General features: G+C 39.0%; 1 protein-coding gene across 4 annotated transcripts in view; it reads right to left on the bottom strand.

Moving 5' to 3' along the window:
• Positions 1 to 20075, bottom strand: part of NR5A2 (nuclear receptor subfamily 5 group A member 2) — a 96537-nt gene that overhangs the window by 39110 nt on the left and 37352 nt on the right. For 3 of the 4 annotated variants that reach the window (XM_055724426.1, XM_055724424.1, XM_055724425.1), the window contains one exon: positions 4710 to 4829. In XM_055724426.1, coding sequence (XP_055580401.1) covers positions 4710 to 4829 — 120 coding nt within the window. Of the gene's footprint in view, positions 1 to 2649; positions 2773 to 4709; positions 4830 to 20075 lie in introns of those variants that run through there. The other variant, XM_055724427.1, reaches the window with a different exon arrangement.

Genomic DNA, 20075 nt, shown 5'->3' on the forward strand with positions numbered 1-20075 from the left:
GGACCACCTTTTTAACCTGAAAGGCTTTGACCAAACTCAGCAGAGGGAGGATTTGGCAAGGAAGTACGAACAAAATGAGCAGCTTATGTCTGGGCAGCAGAGGCTACAATTCATGTGTTGCGTGTTGACTGCAGCATGAAAATGCATGAACAATGATATTCTGTATAGAGCTTTAGTATCTACCATGTGTGTGCTGGATCGTGGAAGGTAGCAATGTATAGCTGGTGTAGAAGATAGAAAAGGGAAGTGCTCCGGTTCGAGGAATTGAAGTTCTATAATTAGAAATGGTCTGTTAAAATTACATGCCACATGGCAAGCCTATGAAACTTGGCATGTGGAGAGCATATTGGCAATGATTTGCAATTAACCACCACATTGCAAATCACTCCTTAGCTATTTTCTATTATGAAATTTGGAGAGTTGTAAAATGTATTTGTGCTACTTTTTTTCCTTTTGAAATGGTAATTGCTACTGCTGAGGGGCAGTACTTAGTGCAGAAAATGAAGTACGCAGCATAGGGAGGAACTTGTTTCTGAGGAACTGCTGAGGAATTGTAATGATCTGAAAAAAGTGCTTTCTTGAAACACATACACACAGAAGAGCTTCATTTATGAAATCCCAACCAAATAAATAACAAAATAAAATAAAACACAGTCTTTTTTTTCTGCAAGGGCCAATGCTTACAAGTTTGTTGCTGACTGCACCTTTTCCCCATCAAAGTGGGAACAGTAGATTGACACTGGGTAAAACTCATAAGCCAATGGCTTGAGGGAAATGCAGATGTATGGAAATGTGAGAGGAATGCCCTAAGGTAATGGGGTTTGAGCCAATGCGTTTGAAAATTATTGAGTGTGCTTCTAACTACTAGCCCATTTTAGATACCTAGTATGAAACTGACAGTGGTATGGCCCTGGGGAGCTGGATGAAGTTTGACTTTTGCATCTGAGGAACAGAGGCTGTGCAGCCTAAGTGGAGGAAGCAGGTGTGTTCTAATTAAGTGGTGATAATTTCCCCCCAACAGTTTCCCCCTTGATTGTGATCGTAAAAGGACTGTTTGTGTGTAGCTTTTGTGAAGGGATATATTAAAGAAAGCAAGGAGTGAGGCTTCTGAGGTCTTAAATTTGCTAACTTGTGACAATAATCATGATCTCTCAGGTAATAAAGTAGGCTGTCTAGCTCAGGTCCGCAGTTTAAAGTTAGTATCTTTGAAAACCAGACAACTGACTGTAATTTTGCTCATAGTGCTTTGCTGGTAGCAGTAAATAAAAACATCAGAAGTGTCAGAGGGCTTTCCACATTAATTAATCAATTAATTATTATGAGATGGTGGCAGTTATTTTCCTGTCTCTACTGGAGGAACTGAAAGGATCAGAGCAGCAGCCAGGAGGTATGCAGCACTTCGTGCAATAGCAAAACCTCATCATGTCTGGGTCTAGAAGTGTGGCTTTCCAGAATTATTTTACACTTAATACAGAGGAGACAGACATGGTCGTAACTGTCCTTTCATAAATACATTTGAACTGGTGTTGTGTCTTAGAATGACAACAGACGGAGTGGATGCTGCCAGGGTGGTCCATCCTGACACTTGGGATAAGAAACAGTTGTACTGGATCAGCTTGACTGAACAAGTAACTCACGGCTGAGCTGGAATGCTGAAAGGCAGGGGACAGCAGCCGAAGCCGGAATGGCTCAGGACAAGTCACTTAGAAGCACTGTCCAGGCACGCCGGGATGGTGTTAAAAAAGCCAGTGTTCAGCTGGAGCTGAGACTCGCAAGGGATGTCAAATTGTAGTTAGGGGATGAACAAGGAACCCGTGAGACTTGCTGTGATCAGCGAGTGATTTAGTGGCAGCAAACACAGATCAGACAAGGCACTCAGTGCCGCCTCGGCCTCAGCCTTTACCAGCAAGGTCTCCAGGGTCTGTGCTTTGCAGTAGGACTCAAGAAGAGTGACCAGCATCGGGTCTAAGTTGGAAAAAAGAGAGATTTAGAGCAGAGTGAAGAAAAAATGTTCTCCCCCTGAAGATGGTTAGGCAGTGGGCACGGCTGCACAGGGAAGTTTTGCATTTGCCAACCCTGGGGGTTTTCTAAGTCCTGAGAAACCTGGTTTGAGCAGGGAGTTGAACTAGATACTCCTTAAAATCCCTTCCAGCCTGGATTATTCTGTGATTTTAAGATTTGTGGCTCTGGCAATTCTAAGGATTTTAAACCTTCTGCTTAGCTCACCCAGCGTTGTCCCTCTAAATAAAAGAGGTTCTTCAATGAATGATTTTCACCCATGAAAATAATTTAAATAGATATGTTTAAAAGTAAATACTTTTGAAGGACAAATGGCATACAAGTAGCATACTGGCATAGCAATTGCGTGTCTGCGATACCTGAACAACCAACGGGCTTTCTGTGAGCACGCGTGCCATGCAGCCCAGCGAGAGCAGGTGCTGCCAGCGCAGCTGTGCCTGCTCCTGTAAGCAGTCTGGCTTTCAGTGTAGGATGGCTGTGCCTAGAGCTGAACGAGATCAGGACAATAGAGTGGCATTATGTGCAGATTTCAGACTCGTTCCAGTTTCAAAAACAGCAGTCGGAGACTGCGTATTTACTGCTGGTCTGGTGACTCCCTGTTTCTCAAGGAGAATCTGTGGTGCATCCATGGGAGTATGCTCTCCAGTCATTAGCAAGCATGCAATGGGAAGGAGTCTATCCATAAGGAACGGGACTGACTGTAGTGTTCTTGTTTGCTCTTCCCGTACTATGGCTCCTTGCTCTCCAAGCAGCCTAAGTGTGAAGAGGAAAGTACAGAAGATGATGGGGGACACTGGGGGTGCTTGCATCGATTTCAAAAAGACAAACTTTGGAATATAGAAGTGAAATTGGGTTGAAAGGAGAACATATTAAACCCATTTGACAAACCTGGGGCAAAAATGGATGCAATCAGTCCAGTTTAGTCAGGTTTTAATTTGGTTGGAGACTATAATTCTGCCTGGAAAGATACAACTTCCAAAACTAGCTGATGATTTGCAAGCAGTACCTTTAATAACAATCCTGCTACCTGTTGTCCAACAGTGATGAAATGTTCTGCTTTGCCTTGAGATCATGTACAGGTGGGATTTTTTTGCAAGAAAGGATAAAAGTGGCTAACGAGGTAAGAATTATTACTGTGGAAAAATGGGGACAATGGCTAGAATTTAAGGGTATTTAGTTGTCTCTAATGATTTCAGGGGGACTTAGGCACTCAGTACCTTTAAAAACTAGCTAATCACATCACAAACAAGACACTAATTTACCAGTTCTCTCAGGAACAGAAACCTGTCAATATACTTATAGTTTTATAAACAAAGGAATAAGCAAGCACCTTGTGTGATAGATAAAATAATTGCCTGTACAATTGTCCATGTTTTGGAGAAGATGAAATGGAAAGGGGATCACTCATTTTCTCAATAGCACCAATATAAATCAAGAGTAATGAAACTAATTTTTGCCCATATAATTAGGGAGTACAACTTTATCTCAGATAGGTTAGTGATTTCCACAAAGGTACAGGAGTCAGTTCCATAGCTAGAATTTGAATTTGCCCACTCCTTTTCTTGGACAAGTTGGCCATTTCTCCCTTCAACTGTACACCCTTTAATCATAAATGCAAACAGCTATTTCTCCTTCTGATTCTTACAAACACTTGTTCTTAGTGTTAAGAAATGGCTACAATTTTAAAACTATAACTAAGGCTGTAAGCAGATCCCACAACATGCAGACATAAATGATGTATCTTAGAAAAATGAACCCTTTGCCATGTGTGTATAAATTGAGGCAGTTCAGTTTGAAGCTACTTAAATAGCAATGGGCCATTGTTTTCACTTTGAATCAGGAACACCATGTACAGGCACATTTTCTTCTCTTTGATACTGTCTTATTTTTTTCTTTCTTTCTTTCTGTTAAAACCAGAATAAGAATCTCAGGAATAAGGTTCTTATTTTACTGTCAAATTCTTTGTGCTTTGGGAAGTGTGAGGGAGACAAAACTTTCTATTTCCTTTGCGTTTTCTCACAGTTTTCCTGGTATTTGCCACATTGTTGCTCTTGCATTTTGGGACATCTATGCACCTGACACCTGAAGAAAATTAACCCTTGGAAAGCTGTGCAGAAACTGCAGGGTGTGTACCCTGAGACAGCTCCTGAGACAGTGCTTGCATTTATAAGCCTATGGACAGAATTATTTTCCTGGGATTAGATGTCTCAGCTGCCCAATTTTTCACACGTGCATACTTCTCTAAAAGCAAGATATTTCTGAGGTCGTAGCTGCAGGTTCTCTAGGTTTCTGACAAAGCTAGTGATTCTTTTGAGTAGACCACAATTCTGAAGGGAAAATAAGCTATAATTGTTCAGACATAAGGCATCAGGTTTGGGAGTGTTGTTGCTGTCAGAAACCATTTTAGCCCAAAGGAAATACAACTTCGGGAGAAACACTTCTCATCTGATATTTTTCAATCACTGAAGTGTACGAGTATATTTGAAAAGCAAAGTGCTTATGATTATATCTGCTTTTATAAGTTTAACCGTAATCAGCAGACTAGGAACAGAGTGCACATGTCATTTTATCTACATTATTTGTGGAGAATCTCTGAGAACACAGGAGTGCTTCTGACCTAGTTAAACTCCTGCTGTTTTGAAAATGATTACTAAAAAGCCATCAATACTTCTCTGAGCCCGCATACTCACTTGTTGCCCGGTAACCAGGAGGATGGAGCCTTCTTTCCCATGCACCACTTGCCGGTAAATGTGATCTAGAATTAAGAGTTCGCTCCAGCAGTTCTGAAGCAACTTCATTTGGTCATCAACCTGTAAAGCAAACATGAACGTTGGTGGCATCACTCTGGGAGTAAGTCTTACATCACACTGTGGAGGCACTCCTCCTTCAAGCATCTGGTTAACATGAGAGCAGAAATACTATCAAAACCTATTCACCTACAAATTTCCACTCAGCTGAATAAATAGGGCACTGTTGAAACTTTTAACCATAAAATGCACGCAATATTTACTACTGATTACATTCTAGGAAAGCAGAACTACAGCATTGTTATGCAAGGTAATAATAATAGTACATTTATGAGATGGTTATGGAAATGGGCTATTATTTTTACCCAAAACAAGAATAACAGAAATAATGCTAATGTGAACTTCCCCATACTCCCTGTCCTTGAACCTCAGCTTCCAGAAATAGTAAGGAATCTGCAGATTCGAAAGCATTTTTGCTGCAACAAGCCCAAGTTGGAGATCAGTCCCTTGCAAAGGGAAAAGTGAAGAGAGAGGTAAACACTCCCTCTAAGAATGGTTGTGGTACTATGAAAAAAGAAAACTTCTTCATAAATGGAAGCTGAGCAGCTTCAGATATCACTGATAGGGAAGGAAAGGGCTGTGCACAGGGCAATAGTGAGCAGTGAGACATATCAGTGACCGCATTTGGTAATAGAAGGAACATACTGGGCACTCAGCACAAGCAACCTGCATTAAGTTTTTATCCAGTGTCATCTGGCATGTACATATTATAGGACAACAAAGTATATCACTAAACTGACTCCTATTGCTTTCAGTTTTCTTCCCTTTAAAGACTGAAAAATAATTAAGATTTTAATAGAAATGGGAGGAAAAAATCACAAATTAGTGGAAGGCAGACTGTGAATTTAAGTCATGGTAAACATCAGTATCCTCTGGACCTGTTCTTCGTGAGCTTATGAATTTCTTCCTAAAATCAAACAAAGTCTGTCTTCAGACATGGAAGAGTTAAAGAATGCATATATTAGCCTTGCTACAATTAAGTGTCTGGTGCAGATATGGTAATACCATGTATATAGTTATGCAGGTTCTTAGAGTCCTTTTAGATAGCAATTGCTGAACAGATTAAAAATGCTATAAATTAGAAAAAAATTAGCAAAGAGAATATTTAAAGTGGGGAAATGCCTAGAATTTCTGAGACATGGAACTGTTAAAGTTGTTTTTCAGATGTTTTAATTTCAATTGCTTTAGAACTAGATTTCATAGTGCACAGGAAACTGCACTATAAGGAGCAATCTTGCACGAGCTGAATTTGTTACTAATAGACTTTTGTAGTGTCACCTGTGAAAGTTACCTAGTATTGTCTCCCTCTTTCCAGTCACTTGCCATACAGCTCAGCCTTTAACATCTTAAACATCAAAGTCTCTGTTTGCAGCCTCCATTCATCTTAACTTCCCTTCTCCCCACTCACAGTCTTCTCCAAACTGTTCTTGTCCCGGTTTCTCCCCCTTAGGTATCTGTCTCAAATTATTCCCTCTTGCTGGACTGTGCAAGCAAGTGAAATCAGGAGAGAAAGGAGCAGATTAGCACAAAGCCAGTGGGGAGAAAAGGGCAGAAACCCCCCTGTGCAGCAGATCCCACTCTCCTGCACAGCCTGCACTAGGACCCTTGGTTCTTCCTTTTGCCTGCTCCATGGCTGCAGCAGGTATCTGTGCTGGAAAACTGCACAAATCAATTCCCTCCACTGCTGCTTTACCTAGAAGATATATGATTTTCATGGGGTTTTAGTTTGGTTTTTTTACGTATCCACCTTTGCTCTTTAAAAAAAAACCAACAACACCCCCCCCCAAAACCCCCAACAAGTCAAGGAAAACTATATCCAAATATCTGTGCCAAAATAATACCTTAAGGTTGCAAAACCAAGCACTGCAGAATTAGTTAATGCTTGTATTAAGATTGGCTGTCCTATTATTATTTTATCTTCAATATGCATTTGTGTTATAAAGATTTTAATGCATAGACACAAAAGGGCAGAATTAGGATTGTGCAAACACTCTCAGTTCTGATATTTCAAATATTTTGCATTCAGTATTCATTGGCTTTCCAGTATTAAGAATAACTTTTTATCACAGTTGCTGTTCTGTCTACAGTCACAGTTAATACATGTATGCTCAGATGACTCCTAGAAGCTACATATCCATTGGCAATAGAGATGGAGGAAAGAAAGAGGTGTGGATTCTGTAGATGGATATATTACTAAGTCAAAGTAAAGCTAGTGCTATCACAAACTCAGCCTTGCTCCATCCCTGTGCTGTCTGTGCCCATGATAATTCATTTCTGTTCAGATCACAGGGCAAGGCTGATTCTGTATTAAAGATCTCTTCCTCTGCCCACAACATGTATTTGACTACAAAACCTCTCAACCAAGTGACTTGTTAGCTTAAGAGAAGACAGTAAATTACCACATTGATACACTCCCCACCAAAACTTGTGGCAGGTTTAAAATAAGGCACTATCTGAAGAAGATGCTTGACATTTACAGATTCTGGTACTCTTGCTTTTCACATGAAACCATTTTGTGACCGTTTTCTCCTCCGTACAACAAGGTGTTACAGAAATCAAGTAAATCATGCTAACATGATAATTTCATCCAAAATTAGCATTTCACACAAAGCTAGCACAGCTTACATCTGAACGAAACAAACTGTGAGGCAGTTTAAGCATTCAGCATCCATGTCATAACAACTAATAACTGAATAAGAGGTCAAGAATTTGATTATATTATAAATGACATATTTCCAGCTAACCCATCTGTCTCAGCCACAGGCTTTTGAAAACAAGCTACACTTTACAGGTCTGGCTTTCTGAAGGCCCCAACAGCAGCTAGCTGCAATCAAAGCTTACCTCCCAAGCTTTATCATATCATTACCGAGCCAGTGCTGTGAGAACAGTATGAGATGGCAAAATCACAAAAAAAATGTTTTGCACATAGTCTGTTCCTGCTGTTCTGTAAGACTCATAAAACTGGCAACAGTGAACATCTGCTAGTGGTTCACAGAATCAGCTCCTACATATTCACTGTAATTTAACCAGTGAATGCCTATAAAATGGATAGCATAAAAAGAACAACACACATCCCAAACACGGTATTGCCTTCAGAAGACTCTCATTAGATCCAGCTGCTTTTGCCATTTTAAGAAAGCTGGCAGGGCAGCAGAATGCTTCCCAGTTTGCACTAGGAAGAAACAGAGGTGACTTTAAGGGAGGTTCATGGATTACTAACATGTAGGTCAAGTGACCAATTCCAGTCTACTTCTGAAAGGCACGTAAATGAGGAAAACTACATAATTTATCTCTGCTAATGCATACAAAACAAAAAAAAAAAAAAAAAGAAAACAACATAGATCACATTGAACAAAAATGGTAACACATGACTTCTTATGTTAGAATGAGCTGGTAAACTTTATGACGTGTGTAACTTTAGTCAGAACACAAACACCTTTGTGTTTGTGGCATGTCAGTAAATGACTTGCAGGAGCATATTATCTGTCAAAACAAAAAAAATCAACCTTTCACCAAAACAAGTATGTGCCTTAAACAAATCCTGATGGCAGAGAGGCTTCAGTTTCAGTGGCCAGAGTGGAGAGTGAGTTTTGAAGAGGAAGGTGCTCTGCAGAAAAACATCTTGTGGACTTCTGACTCCAAAGCATGCTAGTCCACCGTTGATGGGGTAAGTGGGAGAAAAGGTAAGATTCTGTTGCCAAGATGACTTAGCTCCAGTCTGGGACTTCCCTATAATCAACATCATTTTCAATCATGGTATACATTGGACTAGAAACACGCTCAAAAACTTGCACTACTGGCTAAACTTTGAGGTTTTTCAGTTTGTGGAGATCTTTATAAGTATTATTGATGTTTTAACAACAAGAAGAAAAAAAGTTGTCCCAACTACTGGGAATGATTATAAATAAATATTGAACATCATACAGCCAACAAACGGCTGCTGCAAGAACACTCCCCAAATCTGCAGCTGCTCCCTGCCATAACAGAACATTGACTGGAGGAAAATGTAACCCATGTCTTACCTAAGCAAGCTGTCAGGCAAGATACCCATTTGACAGGTATCGAGCCTTGAGCAAAAGTATGAGTGGACACTGTGCCCAGATAGTTAAATTTAGGTTCTCTCTGGCCAGTGGCATTCAGATGAAGACACACCAGGGGGGGGGACAGTGTAACTGGGAATTGTTGCTAAAGAAATGCCTTTTGAGGAAAGATGCAGAGGTAGCTAAGGGAGGGTATGTGACAGGAAAAAAGAAACAGGAGATTATTTCCAGCATGCAGGGTGGCATGAAAGAGTTAATAATGTTACGAGTGAATTGAGTAAAAACATCACACTTGTAACACTGCTGCTAAGGGACAAGGGAAGCAAAGAGAGTGCTTAGTAGGAGGCTTTAAAGGAGGGGAATGGGGAAGCAGTGTAGTAAGAGAAGACATAAGGGAAATTGGATATCAGGTAAAACCTTGAAGGTGAGACTGCTGAGACTGGATGAGATGCAGACCTAAAGGGTTTGTGTGACAGTAAGTGATGCTGCTGGGGCAGAGAAGGAAGAAGTACTTCGTGTTAGAGAAGCAGAGGATGGCAATTGTAAGCAACAGGCAGGAGAAATCCCAGAGGTGAAAGTGAGCATGTGTGCTGTCCACTCTCTCAAGCAGTAGAGATACAAAGGTGGAGCAAGGGATAGCTTTCTGATAGCATTAATACATGGCAATAGGTAAATCCTATTGCCTATACCAAAATGCTATTTACCTATGCTTACAGTGAGGACAAGGAAGCATGTCAGAATGTGGAGTTACCTGTAACCTTGTATCTCATGCTCTTTGAACTATTTGTAGCATATTCCCCAAGTCATAAGCTGTAAGACAAATGGTCATTGCCACAACCACCCAGTGCCACCCCACTGTGCTGCCTACTAACTACCAAGCTAGCCAGAATAAACTAATGTACGAGCATAACTCATGATGCAAAAAGGGTCTCCCAGCACCTGGAATGCTGGTAGGTAAACAGGTAGACATGGTGAACAAGACATTGTGCAGTCAGTTTGCCCATGCAATATCCACTGACAGGTGTTTTGTGTACCGGTGGATGGCAGCATGCAATGCACTATATTCTGACAAGGTTTTAAGATTTTGTCCTTCCCGTGTTGACCTGGAAACCTGTCTTCAGTGACTTCATGGTAGAAATGTGCACAGTGTCAGTATTAATTGACAGTATTTCAGTATTGTAACCTCTGTGAAAGAAACCTTTGGTGCTCTCTCTCTTTGTCCCCTGCCCCGGGAGGGAACACTACTTGTGCAGCCTATTTGCTGCAGCGCTTGGGAAGGACTGGCTGCAGCCTGCACACTCCTCTTGTCCCAGCCACTGGCCATCCCAGCTCCTCTCAGTAAAGCACCAGAGAAGAACTGCTCTATGGCTGGGTTGGCAGGACAGGAATGGATAAAGGTGGGTCACAGTGTAGTAGGAGAGTCTATGCTCCAGGTGCGGGAGGGTCACTGTGCCCCTTACAGTCGCTTGCTGTGCAATTTCACTACAAAGCACTGCTCCCCACATTTTAAAAAAATCAGATCCGTGGAAAGAGAGAGACAGAGACGTGCCCCCTCCACCAAGCCCTTTGACCTTTTTTCCTCGGGATTTAATAGAACCACGGAGACTGGTGGAACCGTGGCACTTCGTGTCCACTGTGAAAGATTCAGATGGTATTGCTCATCTGCACGGCGAACACGCTGTTAAATACCTGAATACAGGTCTGAACACAGAATTCCCTGGCAGCATGCCTGAGTTTGTCCACTGCCAGCTGGAATTGTAAGATTACTTTTCCGAGTTGTCTGCTAGCAAGAATTAGGAACCAGGCATGCATGAGAATACATTCAGATGTGACTGTTAGTTTGCGTAATTTATCTTACCAATACAAGGCAAACACATAGGCTATTTCCAGGACTGGAGGAAACAGACTCTCAATTTGAAGTGTAAAGGTCTAAATCTGCCCACGCTGGTGACACACTACCCCTTGGCAGGACAAAAAGGTGGTCTGAGGCTGGGGCTGGGAATGTCACAACCGTCTGCTCAACCCCAGCCTCCCGTTCAGCTGGGCCTTCAGCTCTTGGTACGGGGCTCGGTGGAAGTTTGTCAGGCTCACTGAGGCCTCTGTTGACACGGCAATACACAATTATCAATTGTAGTTAAAGGAAGAACTTATCTCAGAAATACTGGTTACTCATCTGAAAAACTATTTGTGCTGCTGTTATAGATGAGGAAGGCTAGTGCAACACAAGAGTAGTATTGTTGTAGAGTGTGTGCTTCCCACAGCACAGGATGTTAATCATTATAAACTTTTGTTTTCTCTGAAGAAGAACATTGAAATTGCCAAACAGTAAAATGAAGAATAATGTGTATGCTTTGCTGAAATGCACCTTAATCTTATCAAAACCACACTGTGTCTTTCTTTTAGGAAAGTGTTTCACAATATTTAGCATACTGTAACCAACAACTGCAGATTTACGACAATTTTTCTTCTGAAGAAGTGTTTTCAGCCTGACACTTGATGAATTACCTGTTAAAAGTTTCAGGGTCATGGGGTTTTTTGTGTTACTCTAAGTTAAATATTTTCCTTATAATTATTGCTGCAGATTCAGTTAAACGATGCACTCACCTTTTACCCAGTCTACACCTCCCTTTCTGAGAAGTTGGAGGATCCTTTTTCATCTCTTTTCATTTGCATCAACTTGCACTATAGCTTTGGGCTTTTCTGCTACTAAAAATCTGAAAGGGTATCTAATGATTAAAAAAAAAAAATAATTGAAATTTATGTGATAAAACCATGTTGGATTCAGCTGAATTATTTTTACTTATGCTTCTAAAAGGGAATGCCAATATAGAAATAACACGAAGCGTTCTTCTCATAGTGCCACTTTTAAATTCTACGGCCATTGAATAGCCATTTCCTACTGAGTATGAAGTAATTAAACATCTGTCTGAACTGTTCAGCCTGAAGCATACAGGTTCAAGGGATGGTTGAACTTTCTTTCAAGTGTAGTTAGGAAATCACTCACAAGTCATTGCAGACATATAGCTCGAGTTGTTACTCCATTTTCTTATGCTATAGTGAAGCAAATCACCCCAAATCAAAGTTTTATACGACAAGTGCACCCCAGAGGCTATTTTTCACTTGTGAATGCACGCACAGTTTCCAAATCATTACATAGGTAGAGAAGGATTTGGAGTCTCCAAACGGGTTGCTGCTAACAGTGGGAAACTTGTGGAAGGTTGCTGTGAAAAAGCAGCACGTAACAGTTGATGTGGTTTTAGAAGTAAATGCACATAACTTTCAGAATCAGTGAATACCCTAATAAAATGTGATTACTGCCTATAAACTCAGTAATAAAATGCTACACAATTCAAGAAAAAAATATTTAATATTAACTATGATTGCTCCAGCTTAATGTTAACTATGATTGTTCCAGTTCTTCCAGAACTAAAAGAGAGGAATAGGGAAGGACTAACATGCTTCATTAACTCCCTGCTCATGGAACTGTATGTATTTGGAATATCAAGCCATTTTTCAGGTTTTTAAAGGACATAAGTAAAGAATTTATAGCACAAAGCAACATTATACCTTTGAAAACCCCTGCACTTTTACCCTTCCAAAAAAGTGAAATGGTGAATACATGGTGCCCGTGCTCTGAATGGTGTGTGGTGTTTCCTGCTATGTATTTGCTGTGTAGCAAATGCACACAGGGAGAGTGATGGCTTCGCAACATCTCCTCCCCTCTCATGCCGCCGGACAGCTATATGTAACATCACTGTGAAAGAAGGGATCAAAACAGCAGTGACCAGCCGTTTCACAGTTTCAGTGCATATCTTCCATTGAATTAAAATACTTTAATAAAAAGCTACCTTGAGCATCAGTTCACACTCATCCTGTTTTCTTGCAGGAGTATAACACAAGGTGCATGAATCTAGGGGCTTCAGATTGTTGAAGGCAGTAAGGGTAAGCAGCAGACGGTAATCCTACTAAAGAATAAGACCTCTTCTTTTACAGATATTTAGACTCCATTTAGAGGGTATTCCCTACTATTAAGAAGGTAAATGATAAATCTCAGTTCTTCAAAGATCAGATGAAAGGGCTATTACAATAAACTTTTTTTGTGTGTGTATATATATATTTATATTATATACTGCATCAAATGCGACATATAACACTTATTTTTTCTCCTTTTCCTCACATTTATCTCTGCAAACTGCATGAAAATTACTTAGTATTTTGCAGTCAGCATTATTTCTGATGAATTATAAATGTGTTTTTCTTAGGTTCTTCTTTAGGTGTTTTTTTTTCAACTGAAAATAAGAAAAGGATTTCTTTTTAGTCCCAGCTGAAAATTCTGCTTACAATGCAGCGTTTCTTCCCTGACAAAGTGAATGCAAAGATGCGGAAATGGGAAAATTATTTCTTCTTCTCAGCATCTGTTTCACAGAGTGAAGAAGAAGGTGCCTTTTTCAGGCCTGGACCCATAGAACTGACCTTCAAAATCCTACTCCTGTGAGTATCTCTACTGATGTTAGTACAGCATAAGTTTGGTCTAGAATTTAAAAAAAATATCATATAAAACAGCATAGTTTGTGTAGCAGTTTTGGTACTAAAGCTGTTTTTCCCCATTGCATTACTCCAGAAGTACACCTGTTTTTTCTGATGTCAGCAAACTAACTGTGGAAATGTGCTGCACCATGTTTGTAACTCTTAACTTGCATGGACATAAGTTCTTTGACTTCCACATAAACAAAATCAGAATTAGGCCCACTCAAGTCATCATTAGCCTTGTGGTTCTGATCTACTTTTTAGGATGCACAATGATGTCCTCTGGGGAATCAGAAGACAAGACTGAGTCTAGTAAATTTTATGGTACTGCTGGTGAATTTATTCTCAATATATTGAATCAGCAGTTTCACTCTATTGTACAGCAGCCTTCGGTTAAAGTCTCTGTGGTCGTCTCCAAGTCACACATATTTTAGTATTATCTGAAAGGATTTCTAATATGTAATATTCCTTTCCTGTTTGTTGATTTATTGGATAAATTATGATTTCATTTTTCTTACAACTACGTCATTTTTCCAGCTGACACTTATTCTAAGAGTCTATAGGTAAGATTTACCTCCTACGTTAGCTCTCATTTGTAAAATTCCTCAGAAAACATCAAGATCAAATTTCAATAGACAGCCACCAACACACAGGGGTGGATTGTTAGTATTAAAGATGAAGTCCTACTAAGAAATAAATTTATTTTCCACAAAATAAATATTCTATTAAAACTCAATTAACCAAGTATAACATGGAAAATATTTTTAACATGTGACACAAGAGACATGCTAATTTCAGAAAGACTCTTTAATATGGTAACAGGCAGGCAGAGTAATCTCCCAATGCACTTAGGGTCCTGTTCTTTCAAGTGCTGTATGCCCCAGAATGCTGGGTTTTGCATGCATTAATACAAGGGTTACTTAAATCGGCTCTTGTTTAAATTAAACTATGCGGTTACTCTTCTATTTAATAGGGTTTCTGTTTATTTCTAGTACAGCTGTTCAAGGCAGTATGGAGTTTGGGAAAGGGGCAAGCCATAAGAGAAGTATAACCTTACTCTTTTAACAGGTGACACCTACAAAGGTTGGTTTGTGTACACATCATGGGACTGTATTCATAGTTATACCAATGGGAACATGCAAATAATCTGATTATCATGACTAAACAGGAGTTACTTTAACATTGCAGCAGTGTAAATGAGAGATGAATACTTTCTCCAGGTATTATTAGTGAAATACAGGGTTGGGCACTGATAAACCACACAAAGAATCTAATACATTGGAGGTTCCAAACCATTTCTAGTTATCATCAAATCATCAGTTTTGTATTTTAAATGTTCTTTATCTTTTGACTGCACAGCATTGCAAACTTTTTCAGGAATATGTTTTGTATTTTACTTTTCATAGTCCTCTTAGTCCTTTTGACAAACATCCAACTATGTAAGGGCAGGTATTTCCTTCTGACCATATTTGAATCACTGAAATATACGGATCTGAAGTCTCAAGACTGGGAACTATAGTGTGCTAAACAGGACAGAAAGTAATACACCTGTAATAAACCTTTGGCAATAGAGGCTGGTCTTATTGTAAAACACTGCACTCACCATACAAATATATTCCACTATGTTTTCCCTTGTTTTGTAATAGAATGGCCAAAAAAAAGCCACAGCAAGAGGAGTAAGAAATCATGAGAAACAGTGCCTTCAGTCAAGATGTGAAGGGAGATAGTATACTGATGAAGAAAAAATACAGAAAGGTTGTCTTACATCCCAAGGGCTGCAGCAGTAACAGTAAGTCACTAGGGCAGAGATTAAATGTGAAAGAAGACCCAATGGTAAGGGAGAAAGTGAAAGAAAATTCAGCTTTATGAATGGGGGTTGTCATATTTTAAATGAGTATCCATATGACTTGATAGAAAAAGTTACTTAAAAACACCACCAAAGGAAGCTGAAGTCATACAAGAAGGTTGTAGAGACGTAGTGAGAACCAGTGATGCACGATCCAATGAGCTGCTGTACATGAGAATGATCCAAAATACTTAGTACTTCTCTTTAATTCTTAAAAGCATTGCAGGAGGCTCTCGGCATGCAGCTGCTACCATCTAGCTAAATCCTCTCACCTGTGAACACCATCTTTAAAAAAATTAGCTCCTTTCCTAACAAAGTCAAGTGTAAAAGAGCAGACAGAGCCATGCTATTAAAAAACACAGGAAGTGTTGACTGAATGAATGTTTAAGGAATAGGCAAGTGTGTATTAAAATGTTTTTTCCATTTATCCTTTCATTTGGCTTTACTTCATTTATTCCCACTTCCTGTTTCCTGGATTCTAATTTGGAATTCTCTGAAGTATCATTAAAATAAGGTTGTCACAACTCTGCCCAGGTCCCATACAGACCTTAGCACTGCAGTTACAATTAATATTAATGATTAAAAATACCCTTGAATAAACTGTTTTTATTTGGGCTGCTTGTTATATTGGTAAGAGGAACTTTTGCAGTATAAAACACAGAATGTGTTACAGGTAAAAATGACTGTGGACTGTGACACAGCTCAGTCAGCCTCTGACTTTGCTGTTACAGCTGGGCACAGGTATCAAAATTTTGAGTTTCTAAATTGGGTTCCTATATGTCTGCATGCAATAGAAGATCAGCTGCAAGTTTAGGAAAAAGAGAGACAGTCAGTACATCTAATCTAGTAGGCTTTTCTTAGCTCATTTCTGAATGACAGCAGGGGTGATGAACAACAAAGTAAGGTTGCTCTGATTACTGCTCATTCACCCATGAGCGTGCCCTGCACCCCAGCTGTGGGAGCTAGGTGTTAATCAGACTGCCAGAAACTTGGTCGATGGGCAAGCATTTGTAATAAAATGGCAACATTTTCTTAAAAAAAAATCATGTTTTGTATAGCTCATGTTCAAGTGTCTAGCAATCTACTACCAATCTAGGCGTGAGGATGTTACTTTGATTTATAATCAAGTTTAATGTGAGTTTTATTTTTGAAGATTTACCATGACTAAAATAATACTTTCATAGCCAAATGTAAGAAGATTTATTGATTAATCCCAGACTTATCAAAGGAAAGTGCATTGTGACTCTGCCTCTAATAAGTTTTTCTGAGATGTATTATAACTTTTTTTTAATACAGCTACATAAGTCTATAGCAGGGCAATTTTCCTGGTACACAAAATAGCCTGAATGATTTCAAAGTATAAATGAATGCAAGATTATACAAATATTCAGCATCATTTCACTGACAGGTAATGGACTGAATTCTCTCTTTGGCTCTCTTCTTTTTTTAAAAAATAATCTGCCTGAGGGTCTGTTTCTTTTAGAATGTAAGGTCTTTAGGGAAGGGACTGCCTATTACTATGTTTTTATGCGGTATCTGTTTATATTACTGTAAATCCGATAGTAGAAGAGGGTTGACTGAATGCATGGAGCATACGTGGACACTTCTCTGTAAATAAAATTATTTGTCTTTCAATTTAAACTGCCAGCTCCCAAAATAAACCCAGAATGTCCAGTTAAATAATACAATGAGATATTATTAGTGAAGCACAGTTTCCTTACATAAATATAAACATCAGTTTAACAACACCATGAGAATTATTTGCTCAATATTTTGTGTACTGTGACATAACCATATAACCTGACATCCTATGTAACACCATCCTAAGTGTGGTGTTATAGAGGACCCTGAGCTTGGATGGTATAAAAGAAATTATTTCATTATATATACCTTTGAGACTGATTCTAAAATTCATAGGCAGACAGAAATACAAAAATACCTGCGCTTCAACAGAAGACTTCAAGGAGCGAGTCCTTAGCTTTATTGCTTTATATCTGTTAAGGCTCTGATAATGCACACATTTTTTAAGTACAAGCTAACATAAGCCAACTTTTAAATTCAGCTCCTGGTGACAGCTCCTTTTATATTTCCTCTTGCATGAGCACACACAGCACCCAAATCCAATCTACTGTGACAAATATATGCATTTTGCAAATATATGACTATTTGATAAATGGAGTTGAATCTCTTTTTTTTAGGTTACTTTTAACAACTGAGAAATGTACATAGTTTATTTTTTAGCTCACATGTTGCATTCAGATTGCGATGTGCACATAAAGTTCCCCGAGATGCCTGAACTAGATTCACTGTGAGTACTTATCCAGAATATGCAATTAAAATGTAATTCATTTCTAGATATCATCAATATTCTGTCATTGTGTAAGGGGAATGGACTAGATGACCCATGAAGTCTATTCCTACCCTCATATCTATTATGATTACCTTATATTAGTAAAATTGCTTTGTAAGGTCACTTATATGTGGTGATTCCCTTTACGCAAATATTTGGTCTATTTGGCCATTCATGTGTGTTTCTTCATGCTCTGTTTCAAATAGATTCAGTACAGGTAGAGCATCAAATGAAGCAAAAACCTGGTATTTCGCTGTAAATAATTCATAAAACAATGTTATGACCCTTATTCCCCACGAGGCATCCACATAATGAGCCACCCAAATGAAGCGGTGAAAACATCCACTTCCCTGCCATGGGTGTGCCCCCGACAGACTCTTCAGGGTCAGAAATCCATCAATCTCTTTTCACACATGAGCTAATCAATTCAAAGAGGGAAGTGCCAATGAGCTATTAGATCAATATGGTAAAGTATGGAGATTGATCTTATTCCAGAGTGACTACATTAACAGACTCGTCAGCGTGACCTCTGCCCTGCGGCGCACATTATCCAGGATTGCAAGTCTGATATCCGAATGAAGACCTCAGGTCATTGCTTTTAATAATATGCTTTGCTGAAAGTATTAAAAGCAAATCTGTAAAGGGATGACTAATGAAAATATGAAGTGCTTTCTTCTCCTCTAGTCTTGGAACGCTTGCAGAAATCATGCCGTCTTTTCACAGCAACCAGAAACATCGAGTGTCTCACACAGAAACCTGCTCAGCTGAGCCTGGCTATCAGCATTTGAGGTAATAACAAATTAACAAAAGAAACCAAATACAAAATTATTAAAAGTACTAGCTGTGTCAAAGTCAATTAACGTTTTAGGTGAATTACTCCAGTTGGCCTACGTGAACGGCCAGATCGAAGGCTGTACTGGACTCCTGATAGTCCGAATCATTTAGCTGGTGTAAGTGGGACCACAGCAGCTGCCACTGCTGCAAAAGTTGCTCCCAGTGCTGCTGTGTGCGTACTGAGCATCCTTCCCACCAGCCGAAACGTTCCCAGCACTTGCTCCAACTCAAGGTCCAGCCCTGGGAGTCTCAGTCTATTTTAATTTAGGCCAAAAGCCAGTGACTTTGGGGGGAACGGATCTGATCAGAGGAGCCTGGCTTCACATAGTTAGCAGCAACACATGTAGACATCCTATAACACTCTCCTGTCCCTTGATCGACCTGTGCTGGTGTCACCAACTTTACAGGAAGTCTGTACGTGACAGGACCACAAGTAATACTATAAGCAACCATTTCAGGCCTCTCGTTGTAAAGACTAATCTTTTTGATATATAGTTTCAGAGATACTGGGGAAATGAATACTTTGTTATCTCAAGGCATGATATTAATATTGTTAATATTTTTAAAAACCTGAATAATCTTATTGCAATGAAACATTTATGTATATAACACATTTTAATACTGTATTTTTATTATACCAAACATTTTTATTGTTCATTGTATAATTGAATCAATGAATTAGAAGAAGGTTACTAAAAAAGGATTAATGTATTTTTAATGAAACTGAATGATATAACTTCTGTTAGTCACTAAGAGTAATGGCAGATCTATCAGGTTTATACAGATAAGAGCTTTGTGAGTTTATCTGAAAGCCCACATAATGGCTCTCATTTAGCTGTAACCTAGAAAAACAGACTTAGCAACCCTAATCAGGGTTTTATTTCATTGTTTATGTATATGACCTGTCTTTTTGTGATCAGTTCACCTGTCTAATCATGAAAATATGGATCTGTTTAGTAGAGACATCTATTTCCAGTTGTAAAACACTTTTTTTGAAAGCAACACCCTTTCAAACTCTAAATGGAAGAACTGAGCTAGCCATGCAATGCCACTGGAAAATGTTTTTGAACTCTTAGGTTAACAGACAGGGGAACTGGTGAGAACTTTGTACCCTAATAGTGACATCTCAATGCTCCCAAAGCTCAAATTCCTAATTAGCCCACCAGCCTAAATTATACATACTTTCCAGGCAGAAACTGGTATGCTCGAAAATTTCCCAGTAGAAAATCCTTATATTAGTATAACACTCATTGAAATTTTAATGCTGCACAAAATTTTATATAGAAAAATCAAAAGCAATTACAAACTTGGCTCTGAACCCTGCACAGGTAGTGTGTTCTTTACAATGTAACTTTTCATTTTCTATTATTTGTAATCGATATAAAAATAGATAATGAAATTTTATATTAGTATAAAATATATGTATTGTGGAGAAGGGGCTTTATAGTGACACCCTTAGAAATGCTTTTGAAATATTTTTGCCTTTCTCAATGGGAAGTATGTTATCAAAGTTCTTTTAAAGAGAAAGATTCTAATATTTCTTCTGTCTTTAAGTAGAAACTGAGAGAGAGTATATGCATAATACATATACGTGTATGACACACAAGACACTGCAGTATTGCTCAAGGACTTGTAAACTTTGTGAGACCATA

Source organism: Falco cherrug, chromosome 12 (genome assembly GCF_023634085.1).
Source record: "Falco cherrug isolate bFalChe1 chromosome 12, bFalChe1.pri, whole genome shotgun sequence".
Taxonomy (NCBI): domain Eukaryota; kingdom Metazoa; phylum Chordata; class Aves; order Falconiformes; family Falconidae; genus Falco; species Falco cherrug.